Here is a 13,820-nt window from a genome sequence, read left to right on the forward strand (position 1 = left end):
CCCAGCCAGGGGCAGAGCTGGAGAACCTTCATTCCAGGTGATGAAGGCCTGGGAGTCTGCAGAGGCAGCTGGTGCAGGGTTCCAATGCTCCCCGAGTGCAGTCGCCTCCTTTCTCCACTGCTGGGAGACCCATGGCTCCTCCCCAAGGGCTTAGCACCGACTGATCTGTGCTCTGGGGGAAGAATAACCAGCTCGTTTTTGGCAGCAATGTAAACAAACTTGCCCCCTCCGCTGAGTCTGTCTCCTGAGACCCTCCGTCCCATCTCCGCTGACAATGTGCCGTTTTCTGTTCAATTCTGCCTGTTTACTTTTTTATTGTGATTCATGTCTGAGTTTCTTTGGAATCAAATTATTGCATTTCCCTGGTGAGAGATGCCATATGACGATCTTGTTAGAACAAAATCAAATAAAAAAAATCTGCACCCGCTGCTGCTCTCTCTCGTCCCCACCACGTCTTCCCTACGGTTTGGACACACTTCTGTGTCGGCTCCTCGAGTGGTAATGAACCCTTCCAGGGTTGAGGCCAGTTTTCAGACAGTTCTTTCTTGGAAAAGATAAAGATGAATTGGTTTAGACAGTGTCAACGGAGAGAAACTCACTGTTTCACAATTATTTTACAGTTTATGAGGCTGGTGTTTTTTGACATCTGAATTGAAGGAAACCCACTGGCTGGGTGATGGTACTGAGTCATGGGGGCAACCTGAGGCTTTCTTGACATTCCTCCCCTAGAAATGTTTCGGCACTGGAGTAACTCATGGCTAGGACAAATGTGGAAGCCAAGCTCTCACACTGCAGTCTTCCCTGGTGGCTCAGATGGTAAAGAACCTGCCTGCAGTGCAGGAGATAGAGGTTCACTCCCTAGATTGGGATGAGGCCCTGGAAGAAGGCGTGGCAGCCCACTACAGTATTCTTGCCTGGAGAATCCCATGGACAGAGGAGCCTGGTGGGTTACTGTCCATGGAGTTGCAAAGAGTCAGACACGACTGAGTGACTTTCACATCACTTTGCTTTCTGAATGGGGAGAGAGGGATGCAGTTGCTGTTACACTTTTACAGTAAATACATTTCCCATCTCCCCTTCACTTTTGGGGTGTGGATTATTATCTTTCAAGCTGTGCCTGTGGGCCTTGTATGACAGCATTTAAAAATTAAGCTGTTTGTATGAACAGAACTCCATCCAAGTACAGATGAGAATGAGATGCACGCGTTACCTGAACCTCTTTCTCTTCCCATGGCAGCCAGAATAATGTCCAAGCTTCTGGGAGGGACTCACAGAGCCCTGACTGCTCAGGTTCTCTGGCTTCCATGTCTACCTGGAATCGTGCTCTTTCGCTTCTCCAGACCCACTCCAAATCATCCTTCAAGGAACAAGCCATCCTTGCCCAGATTTGGGGATGGAGGTGAGACACAGAGCAGGCACCTCCTTCTCCCTGAGGCCACTCTGCAGGTCTGCCCCGGTGCACATTACTCATCACGTCCCGGTGACTCTGTCCCACCACAGTCCTCCCCCGACATCCACTCCCTGCCCCCAGGAGCGAGCACTTAGTAACCTGAAGATTCCTGAGCACCGGGAACCTTCCTAACAGAACTTCCCACCTCGTCTTTCTTCCAAGAGCCCGTTCCCATGTACTCCTGCTTACCTCTCTGGTACATATTCTCTTTGCGTTTTTTTCCTTTCTTTTTAAAAAAGAAAGCTGATAATGGTTTTGTCACTGAAAAGTTTTTACTTTCTCCCTCAGCTTTAGTGAGATATAATTGACATGTAACATTGTATAGCTTGAGGGTATATAATGTGACGATAGCATACCTGTATATATTCATTTTAAACAGGCCTCTCTGGATATGGAGAAAAGGGAACTCTTCTCCCCTGTGGGTGGGAATGTAAGTGGTGCAGCCACTATGGAAAATAGTATAAAGGTTCCTCAAGAAACTAAAAACAGAGTTGCCATATGATTCATCAATCCCATTCCTGGGCACATACCCAGACAAAACTATAATTCAAAAAGAAACACGCACCCCAGTGTTCACAGCAGCACCATTTATAACAGCTAAGGCACAGAAGCAGCCTAAATGTCCATTACCAGATGAATGGATAAAGCAGATGTAATCCACATATATATAGTGGAATATTACTAAGCCATAAAAAAGATGAAATAATGCCATTTGCAGCAACATGGATGAACCTAGAGATGATCATACTCCGCAAAGTAAGTCAGAGAAAGACAAATATATGATATCACTTACATGTGGATCTAAAATATGACACAAATGAACACATATACAAAACAGATGTACAGAACAGACTTGTGGCTGCCAAGGGGAAGGGGGCTGGGGGAGGGTTGCATTGGGAGTTTGGGATTAATAGATGCAAATTGTTATATACAGGATGGATAAACAATGAGATCCTACTATATAGGATCCTACTATACAGGAAACTATACTCAATATCCTGTAATAAACCATAATGGAAAAGAATATATATATGTGTATATGCATAATGGAATCAATTTGCTGTACAGCAGAAATTAACACAACATTGTAAATCAACTATACTTCAATAAAATAAATGAAAAAAAAAAACCGAACAGTCCCCTCTGATCCACTGAATAGCTAGCATGGGAAAAAGAGGTTTTTGAAATGTAATTACTAAAACATTTTATTTCAGAGTATGACGACTCTTATTGAATCATTAAACTATAACATGCTTAAAAATTATACACTGTTTCAGTTTGCACTTATAAATCATATTTATTCAGGATAAGGATATCCGAAAATGAAATAATTTTCTTCATATTTTCAAATATGCATCATCTATGGTGTGCTATTGGAAGTCCTAAGGTAGGTATTTTAAAATAGTCTGTGAAAAATTGGACTCAGGTTATTTCATAAATTGTTATTTGAGCCTATAACTAATCTCTTTGACATTAACATCGTTAATAAACTTTAGAGCAATATCTGCATTCGGAAGACTGGAGAGAACTAAAGACGTCATCTCTATTCATTAGGCTTATATTTTCTCAATAACCTAATTTTGTCTTTCATAAAATATTAATGCTTTTGGAAGTCTTGCTCTTAATCCTATTAATTCCTAAGCCAGCCTTTTAAAGTGCAGGAGGAAATATGCAAAGGCAGTCAATTTCACTGAATTATAAATTAAATCACAAAAGGTAAACCTCAGAATTTCAGCATGGCTAAAATGCAGAACTTCATCTGGACATATTTTATCGACTTTCATCTGGACATATTTTAAACTAAGCTATGAGGGCCTGGTCCAAGTTTCTGTCCTTGGTTTTGCAGACTTTTGATTTGAGGTCACTGGCGACATGTGAGACACATGCGTTAACAGAAGAAAGTGTGTCTGTGCATTTGCTTGAGGTGGACAAAGATCTGCTCTTTTTTTAAAAAATTTTTTGGCTGTGCTGGGTGTCATGTGGGATCTTAGTTCCCCAACCAAGGATAAAACCCATGCTCCCTGCACTGGAAACGCATAGTCTTAATCACTGGACCATGAGGAAAGTCAAAGACCCGGTCTTAAAAGAAGCAGAGCAGTGGTGGGGCTCTGACTGCTGCAATGAGTCCTTGACTGTTAAACCGAACAGTACAGCATCTGTACTGCTAAAATTGCGGTATGAGGGACGCCCAAGAGGAGAAAGAAGCAGAGTTTGAACCTTGAAGTACAGGGAGGTGGTAGACACTGATTTTAAAAATACTCTAATTTCAGACATGATGTTTTCCAACTTGGAGCTAGCCAGGTAGACAAAGTACGGAAACATCTCTGATTTAAAAAGCCACATGGTTGTATAATCCTATTTTTACTATAAGCACACTGCTACTTTATCTTCACCAATGACTGTGAACTCATTTAATAAGGTAACAGAGAAATCCAAGCCTCCTCCTTCACCCAGTTCACAAACTCACACACAGACACACACATACACACACTGACACTGACGCTGTGCTCTTCTGAACCAGTCTTCATCCAGTCAATTAATTCTCTCCAGTTCGACAAAGACTTCCCAATAGAATTGGCTAAGGACAGAGGCTGTGAAAGGGGTAAAGCCTACTCTGTTCATATGGTGTCAGAGTATAAACCACTGCTCCTGAAAGGCCCTCAAGGGCTGCCCACACTGGGTCCCAGGACAGTGACCTGCTCACTGAGCTGGCGGGGCAGTGACAGCTGTCACTCCATGACCCTAGCTGGCCCCTCTACTTTCATCTTATCTCCAGCACAAGACATCACTGGCTGGCCTACAATGGCTCTGCTCTAGCTGGACAGCTTCTTTCTGAGCTAACACTCAAAATTCCTGGACTTTAACATCAGACTTCATTACAGGAAAAACCTGGAAAGGTATGAGGAAGGGGGATGAGAGCCTGCAGGCTTCTGTTTTCAAGGCGTATTTGTGCGGAATAAGGAAAGAGGTGAAGAAGCAGTCCTCCTTTTTCCATTTAAAGTAGGCCAGCTTCCCAAGTCTCACCGGCAGATGGAAACGGATCCAGGGTTGAAACAGCTGATCCTTCCCCACCCGTCTCATGGGCGCCCTGGCAGGGGGGGAGATGGATGCACAGCCCCTGGCGCCTAGCCCAAGGAGGCAGAGGGGAGCCTGGGTGCAGGCGGGGTGTGTGCTCACCTCATACTCCTCCTTGAAGCCATAGCCCTCGGCACACTTCATCTGCGTGATGTGCTGGAGCAGGTCAGCCACCCGGATGGCGGGGTGCAGCTGTCCAGTCTGGTAGGGCACGTCGGCCGGCTCGCGCTTCTTGTACGTGTGCGGCTGCACCAGGCTGCTGGTGTCGCTGGCCATCGTGTGTGTCTCATCTGGGAAAAGAAGGTCATGGGGAAAGTGAGGGGAACCAGTGGCTATGCCGGGGTTGCTGAGAATCTGATATCCCCTCAACCTACAGCTGCCACAATCCCCGCGATGATTCAGCAAAAAAGAAAAGTTAAATGTCTACAGGTTTAAATGGGGTTGGCGGTACTGGTGGGGATGAGGCAGGAATCTGTTTTTACAAAGCAGTCCAAACGATCTCTAGTTTTCACAAAGCTGATCGGTAAGAATCCTTTAGCCTTCAGGCGCTAAAGTTCACCGAAGTTTCGCTCTGAAACTTCGTCAAGGCCTGGTTCCAAACCAGTCTTGTTGTCCTCTGAAGATTCATGAACTAGTTTGTATGAAGATAGAAATCAACGAAGTACAAATGTTCTGTGAGCAAAGAAAAAGTGCACAGAATGGGTTGGCTTATAAAGCTAGCGATGAAAACGTGAACTTGATACATGAGATCCAAGATGAATGGGGTGGGGGGAAGAAAGGAATTGGGTTGGATGAGTCACTTTGCATGCTCCAGGATCACAAAGCTGGAAAGACGGTGAATGGACACAGCACTCATGGGATGTTCTATGAGAGCGAACATGCAGGCCAACGCACAGCGGAACCAGCTGGCTTTGTCTGGATCTACAGATAAGACACACACCCCCATTCCCTCCACACCTTCTCCATGGGGTGGGTGCATGGGGGAACTTACCATTTATAGGCACTTTTAAGAAGATACATATCAGGAGAAAAGAGGAGGAGAAAAAGGAAACAGGGCATAAGCAATAATACTACGTGAATAAGTACAGGTATTTTTTATTTTGTGCTTTAATTTTACAGTTTTCTATTCATAGGTGGTCAGAGGGCAAAGCCTCATTTCTCCCATCACATAAGGATGAAGGTGCTTAATTTAAGCACTCAATAACATTAGGAGGTTAAAATAGTATCATAATTGCTTTTCATCCCCTATGAACCAAGTAATGACTAAATAAGTCTTAGTTGTACTCGACACATTTTCTCACTTAAATTTCTTGAACAAGTCAACCAAATTGTACTATGAAATTAATGTCAGAATTTGGTCAAATAAGCCTTAAGAGGCTATATTTTAATGGAAGGCTCTTAGTAAATTAGATTAATGAATTGCAGAAATTGTAGCTATTAAAAAATGTCTTAGGCAGGACGATGTTATTAGGTTAAGAGTTCCACATTTTACAGGTTAACTCATTACAATGCTGAATCTCTTTAGCCATTTTGATTCAGGGTATGACACATCAAAAATAATGAGAAAGTCACTTAAAACGAGAACATTAAACTGAAACTGGTTTCAGGCATAAAGAGTGAAAACATATAAGAAAAGATGTGTTCAATTAAAAAGAAAATGACCAGATTGTTTATCAATAGAGAATTCAGCTGCGGGTTTTTGTCTGTTTAAACTGAGAAGTTCAGCTCCCAGGGAAATTTAGTTCAAGGGCACTTGGTGAGCTGGGCCTGGGTTTGGGACCTTCTATCTGCATCGCAAAGCCCCCGGGAGGCATGGCATGAAGGGTGGCACACAGGTGTGTAGCTATGCGCTGCTGCTGAAATGGCACCTGATCACTACAAGGTGGCTACAGACACAAAGACGAAATAAAAAAGGTGGTCAGTTGATTTTATGATCTTTTTCCATTTGGATTTGCTTTGAGATTTAGAAATTTATTTGTTCCCATCTCTTAGAATAGTCGCAAATAAACCAGGACATTTTCACATCAGATTTGTTCATTGGCAACCGCCAAGCTCACAAAGGGGCGCTAGTCTCCCTCCTAAAGCCCTGAATCCCTGGAGCTTTCAGCTGCTCCAGCAGGAAGCTTTGCTCTTTATACTCAAATAAATGGAACATTAATTAGTTCCCCCCGTGCCTCTCATTCTCTCAGTTTTGTACGTTTTGGGATGAACATAATTAAATGTCCTCCACTGTGGATGGACCTTCTGTTCTAACCTCTCTTAAATGAATCATGTGAGTCTTTCACATAGATCCACTGGCAACCAGGCAGTGCTGAGACCCCAAGGTGAGGCATTCTTGAAGTTTTAGGTCTACAGAGTGGCCACCAGTGTCACCTTGTATGTGTCACTCACACTGCATCAGGACAGTGTGATCTCACTACTACGTGGACATGTCTCAGAGGATCTACACACGACCCAGAACATCTAAAATGAGAATATTATTATCAAGTACATAGATACTGACAGGGAAATAGAAGGTTTCTGGTGTGATATCTGTTCTGAAATCAGGTCACCCACACCAGCAGAAAATCTCGATTCCACCGAAATGAGTGATTCATCAGTTACCTCTGCCTTCTTCAAAAAGAATGATTACAGATAAAACATATCATTTGTCCCTAACTTCCTATAGTTGTTAAAAATAACACACCTATACGTTTTAAATTAAAAATTATGTGTAAGAGGAAATCAGAAATAAAGTTTCTCACTAACATTTCTGATGGTTTTCAAAGAATTGAGAACTCATTCTACCTACATTCTCTTGTAAACTTTCTAGAATTTTCAATGAGCCAGCTAGAAAAATCTCCAAACGAATGCTGTTTTTGAGGTAGGGAGAGGTCTGACTTATCTACCTACCTACTTATCTATCATCTATCTACATTTTGCAAGAAAATGATACAAAGGCATACTAAAGCTTTATATATTAGGGCTGAGCACCTTAGCTTGTGTGAATAAAAAGCACTAGAGGATTTAATTGTGCCAAGCTCCGAGTCACAACAAAACATGCCTTCCTGCAAATTATAATACCACTATTCCCCCAAAGTGCCAGAGTAGATGCACAGCTTAATTTCTTTGCATGGTTTCAAGTGATAACCTACATGACACACAGATTCACCTTTGCACCCAGTAATGGGGAACGGACAGTGCCCAAGCACTGCTGTTTGACACACTGGCATGTTGGTACCAGTTCAACACGGTAAACAGCTACTTGTTGATCTGGCTGACTTATTTTTCCCAATGTGTATTTTTTTTTTTTTTTTTCTATTTGAATCATCTGTTCCAGTGACTCTTTCCCTGTAAAGAAGCCTAACCAACTTTAAAAGATGTCATTAGTGTTTGTAATAACAAAGCCCCGACTTTAAAAGATGGCATTTGTTTAATAAGCTTATCTAAATCCTGCTGTGAAATCTGAACATTGTCTTGCCTCTGATAATGTGCATCTCAGCCCTACCCCCTCACAGCTCCCCCAAGGTCAGAACATCTACCAGAGGAATCGAGGAATGAATGCCAGCCACACAAAGAAATTGCAAATCTTTGCTTATCAAGAGATTCTGCAAATGTCATCTGCATATAGATTGCATTGTTCGGATGCCTACGATTAGCCCCTCACTCACGAAAAGGCTAAAAATGCAGCTTTCTTTCCCTTACTGTCGCTAGTCAAAGGTGCTGGCATTAGTGGGGTTTGCTTATTGGCCCTCAAAACAACGCAGATAAAAAAAATTCTGGTTTAGTCTATTCTTCACCTTCTGTCTGAGTTCTTTTTTTTCCCTCAGGCAACAAACTGGCTTAATCAAGCCCAGAAAACATCATACGGGGGAAAAAAATACACTCTCTACATAAAAATCGTAACAACTTAAGAGAAAGAGAAGCACAGGGGGAAAAATTATGTTGCCAAGATATAAACCCTTGATAGGAGAGTTATGAAGAAGGAAATGGCAATCCACTCCAGTAGTCTTGCTGGGAAAATCCCAGGGACAGAGGAGCCTGGAGGGCTGCAGTCCATGGGGTCACAAAGAGTCGGACACAACTGAGTGACTGAGCATGGAGAACTAGGAAGCAGGCCTGGCACAGCGGAGGCTGGAGCCCTGTCTACGATGGATGGTTGTGCACCTGGAAGTCATCCGTATGGTGCTCCTTCTCGGGAAGGTTAGTGATAGGAAGAAAGCAGCCTGGTACACCGGTTATGGTCTCAAAGACAACAGCGGCTCATGCTTGTTTGGGTCTATCACGGCTAGGTAACACCATTTCTCCTCCCCCTCCTTGTATTTGGACAAATGGGATTTTTTTCTTTATCTCCCACTGGGAACACTTCCTACTTTCATTGCATTCTGCCCGAAGGGGCTAACATTTTATTTCATTTCCAGTGACATCCTACACCTTGTAAACCATGTGATTATAAAGTGTCACCTTGTCATTCTGCTGTTGAGACCATCGGCTCCTCTGAAATCCCACTGCGTGACAGACACTTGGAAACGCTGGGGGTGCCCTGGGTGGCTCCGAGGAGGGGCAGGGGGCCTAAACTCTACTGTGATTATTTTTTTTTGCATAATGTTTGGCATAATTAGAAAAATGCTATTTTTGAAACAGCTGTTTTTAGTGCTCAGCAGTAAGTGACAATAATAATGAGCTATTTCCACATTTATGGCTGTCACACTGGACAGACTTCAGGTCTTATAGCTGAGTTTGGACATGCTGTGATTTTTCCTTGGGATCAAAACTGACTGCAAAGTCTGAACCTGGCAAAGGAGAATGCTAGAGCTGGGTTCACTCATTGGAACCTTTCGGAATCATTCCCAGAACACACGCAGCAAACCCTTCTTATCAATGGGGACTGTTTGGAGAAAGTCTTTTTGTTATGCGCCCATCCCCGCCCCTCCAGACCAGCCACCACCCGCTGTCCTGGTTACAACTCCTGCCTCAAACTCCCGTCTCCTATAGAGCGGCCACTGACTTTCGAAATTACTCCTGTAATGAACTGTGATAAAGGGAAATGTTCTCACCTAAAATTGCAGTTGGCACAAATGGGTCTGTCATACACCGTAAGCAGGTCAATGCAGAGAAAGTAAAAAGAGAGAGAACAGTGAATGATTGATGAAAGGCCCCCCCTCCCAGTCTTCCCGTAGAAGCCACAGAAAGCATCCGGTTACAGCACATCAAACACAGTAAGCTCCTCAAGCATCTTGGGCAGCAAAGTGAGCCCTGGGTGACTCTGAGTGCTCGGGGTGATGAAGAGATGCAACAGCGGAAAGATCTGTTACCTGGGTAATAGGAGTTGGGCACCGATGTGCTCAGGGTGTTGGTTTTCATGGTGAAGGACGATGGTGAAGACACAGCTGTAAATGAGAGACAGGCGTGTCAGTGGGGGCAGAGAGGCAATAACCTGAAAGTACGGCCCTGAGGTCACGCATGGGAAACTGGGCTGGGTAGACTGTGGACCACAGAAACATCAGAGGTTCACCTGCGTCTCTGTGATGGATATTGTCCCTCTCCACCTGCCCTGCGGACTTACTTGTGCTTTAGAGCAGCGGTCCCCAACCTTTTTGGCCCCAGGGACTGGTTTCGTGAAAGGTAATTCTATCATGGACTGGGGGTGGGAGGGATGGTTTGGGGATGATTCAAGCACATTGGATTTGTTGTGCACTTCATTTCTACTATTATTACATCAGCTCCACCTCAGATCATCATCCTGGAGATTGGGGACACCTACTTTAGAGGACACGTACCCTTTCATCACTTAAAAGATTTTCTGACCCCACAAATGAAGGAAAATACCCACAACCACAGCCCCTTTCTGGATGCAGAAATTCATTACTCTCCCTTTTGACTCCTAGCCTTTGCTTGTAGGGGGTTTCCCTAGTGGCTCACACTGGTAAAGGATCCGCCTGCAGTGCAGGAGACCGAGGATGGATCCCTGAGTTGGAAAGATCCCCTGATGAAGAGAATGGCAACCCACTTCAGAATTCTTGCCTGGAGAACTCCATGGACAGAGGAGCCTGGTGGGCTGCAGTCCATGGGGCCACAAAGAGTCGGACAGAACTCAAGCAATGAACACTTTCACTTTTTTCACTTTGCTTGTAGAATTTTACCAAATGCTCAGCTGATTATTTACAACTAAGAGGATGAGAATGTGTCTACACATGGCTTTTGGAGAATGTTCCAAATGTCAATGTTTTTGCAATTTTCTAAATCCTCACCTTTCTCCTATTGTAGACACTGAGAGAACATTTCACAATATTCTATTTTACGAAAAATAAAGATGTTCCATATGTGTTATTTTTAACATGAAAGCTGCATGCCTACATGTTGGCCTATTAGGCCTTAAATTCTTAAAAACCTGCTTATTTTCCTTTGAAATCTTCCTCTGAAACACTCAAGCTTTAACTATTTACACCTTCTCTTTCCACTGTTATTAAGAGGTAAAGCCAACCCCATCCAATTTATCTGATCCCATTGAAAGTGGATATTTCCTATTTTTAAAGTAGTTTAACTCTCTTCAACATCTTAATTGATTAGTGCTTTAAAAACACTTTAATTTCATTAAAGCATAAGGATAAATGATTTGAACGTGCTTAAGTGCACAGGCTGGTTGATGTAAGTCTAAACTTTAATTCCTCCAATGTAGTTACATGGCTTATTTGATGCTGACATCCTGATCAGAACACTAATTAATACCACTTGTGTGTGTGCTCAGGCATGTCTGACTCTTGTGACCCCATGGACTGTATGTAGCCTGCCAGGTTCCCCTGTCCATGGGATTTTTCAGGCGAGAATACTGGAGTGGGTTGCCATTTCCTACTCCAGGGGATCTTCCCCACCCAGGGACTGAACCCGCATCTTCTGCATTGGTAGGCAGTTTCTTTACCTGCTGAGCCATTGGGGAATCCCTTAATGCCACTTAAACAGGTGTTAAATGGGCCACTACCAACCAAGTCCCTGTGGTGACTGCATCTTATCTTTATTCTGATGACACGCTGATACGTTTTCATTCTCTTGGAGTAGTTCCCTTTCAGACAATGGTTTTTCCTGTGTTTATGTTTTAAAAGTACCGAATTAGTAAATGACAAAACTGGAAACTAGGCTGCCTGTCATTTATACTTTGCTAAAATAGAGAAGTGTCACATTTATGATGCATGTTTATGATAAATCTCCAGGAAAAAAAAAGAGAATGACTGATAAAAATAAGGACAAAAATCCCTGAGTAACATGCCAGGGTCAGGAAGTAAAATGCCTGTTACCTGCTGACATTTGTATTTGTTTTGTAAAAATGTGCAAAATACAATGTGCAGATACAAAATAACTATGTCTATTTTCACCTTTAAAAAATGTATTTAGAAACTTCTTTGTATAAAGATTAAACCCACCCCCACTCTCCATAACTACTTCCCCCTTGCTTTCTGCACATCTCCTGTTTGCTTTGGTGGACAGATTATTCCACACTGTTATAAATGTGCTCAGACTTATTTTTAAATGCTCCAACCTCAGTTTTCTCACTGTCTCATTCCTAAAAGGTACTCACCTTCCAACCCTGAAAGATCTCAAACCTGCCCAGGCTTGCAGTGGTTTAAGGCTAGAAGTCTAGTGGTCCAATGAGTACATTTCCTGAAAGTTTCCTCCTCCAGTAATTGTTCTTATGCAACAAAGGCATTGGGCTTCCCCGGTGGCTCAGTGGTAAAAAATCTGCCTGCAATGCTGGAGCCACAGGAGATACTGGTTTGATCCCTTGGTGGAGAAGATTCCCTGGAGAAGGGAATGGCAACCCACTCCAGTATTCTTGCCTGGAGAATTCCATGGACTGAGAAGCCTGGCGGGCTACAGTCTATGGGGTTGCAAAGAGTTGGACTGAAGTGACGCAGCACACATGCACGCACAGCACACGTTAAAGGCGTTAAGAGAATGTGGTGATGATGGAGTTTACCATTAGGGTCCCTGTGGATGGGATTCCATGAGACCCACCCATTGCTCAGAGAGTGGGGAAAAAAAAGCTTCTTCCTGTATCTCCTCCACTGGCTGCACTGATGGGAGAAACAAGTAATACCTCATGGCCAGCAAGCCCCAAGCTGCCCCCAAGTCTGCAGCAGCCCTCTCGATAGGAGCAGTTTTGGATTCCCAAAGATACATTCATTTTTAAAAAAGGCAATGCCAAACTAAATACCCTACCCAGAGGCAAATACCTTCTATTGCTCAAACTTCCAAAGCCTAGAAACTCTTAACGTAGGTTTCTGCTCTTTGGGTAAGTAAGCCCAGGTAAATTTGTGAGCAATTTCACCATGACACAGAAGATTTGGAACATAAACAGGTGATCCTGGAAAGAGAGGACGTGTATCCGAACGGTCCCTCCACACCGATGTTTAAGAAATAACTTGTTCAGTCGTTCAGTCCTATCTGACTCTTTGCAACTCCATGGACTACAGCGCACCAGGCTTCCCTGTCCTTCACTTTCTCCTGGAGCTTGCTCAAACTCATGTCCATTGAGTTCATTGAGATGCCATCCAACCATCTCATCTTCTGTTACCCCCCAACACAAATTCTCATCTTGTCTGTAGTGGGAAGGACTTCTCCCCTCAACCCTCCCACCCAACAAATGCATCCTCAGTTGCTTTATTTTGGCAGTGAAATGCATTACATACTTTCGAAATGAAAAAGATAGTATTTGCTACAAAAAAGCAGAGAAAAGTCTCCAAAAAAGGAAGGAATTTGTGGTGAACCTAAGGAAGGAATTTGTGGTAAACCTAAGTACCCCAGCAGAGAAGGCAATGGCACCCCACTCCAGTACTCTTGCCTGGAAAATCCCATGGATGGAGGAGCCTGGTAGGCTGTAGTCCATGGGGTCGCTAAGAGTCGGACACGACTGAGCGACTTCACTTTCACTTTCACTTAAGTACCCCAGATTCTGCCACCTACACTGAAAATAACACAAAAGGGCAAAGGACAGTGACCACGGATGAGGAGTGCGTCCCACCCGCCCAGGTGAGAGCGGCGTGTGTTGAAGTCCCATGCCAGAGAGTGGGGGTTGCAGGTGGATAAATAAATGTAGGACCTCTAACTGGCACAAGGTGGACAAGCGTAGCCACTGTGGAAAGGAAAAAGCAGGCCTTTCTATGAAGCTTTGCTGAATGTGGGGGGGAAAGGCAGGTGTGAGAGGAGACGGAGAAGAAGAAACCACATTGTGTGTGATGTGGGGAGGGCGCTGGCGGAGATGCTGATCGCAACACCCCAGGAGGGTGGTCAGGACAGGCGTGAGCACTGCACTGGGACCAGC

The 13,820-nt window shown here is 43.8% G+C and overlaps 1 protein-coding gene across 1 annotated transcript in view; it reads right to left on the minus strand.

Moving 5' to 3' along the window:
* The window catches only part of PTPRM (protein tyrosine phosphatase, receptor type, M), a gene marked incomplete at its 5' end in the record, with an annotated part of 499,416 nt that overhangs the window by 126,491 nt on the left and 359,105 nt on the right, over window positions 1-13,820 (minus strand). The window contains 2 exons of the mRNA XM_010859089.1: window positions 4,628-4,815; window positions 9,820-9,894. Coding sequence (XP_010857391.1) covers window positions 4,628-4,815; window positions 9,820-9,894 — 263 coding nt within the window. The remainder of the gene's footprint in view (window positions 1-4,627; window positions 4,816-9,819; window positions 9,895-13,820) is intronic.

This window comes from Bison bison, unplaced genomic scaffold, assembly GCF_000754665.1.
Source record: "Bison bison bison isolate TAMUID 2011002044 unplaced genomic scaffold, Bison_UMD1.0 scf7180017864453, whole genome shotgun sequence".
Lineage (NCBI taxonomy): Eukaryota > Metazoa > Chordata > Mammalia > Artiodactyla > Bovidae > Bison > Bison bison.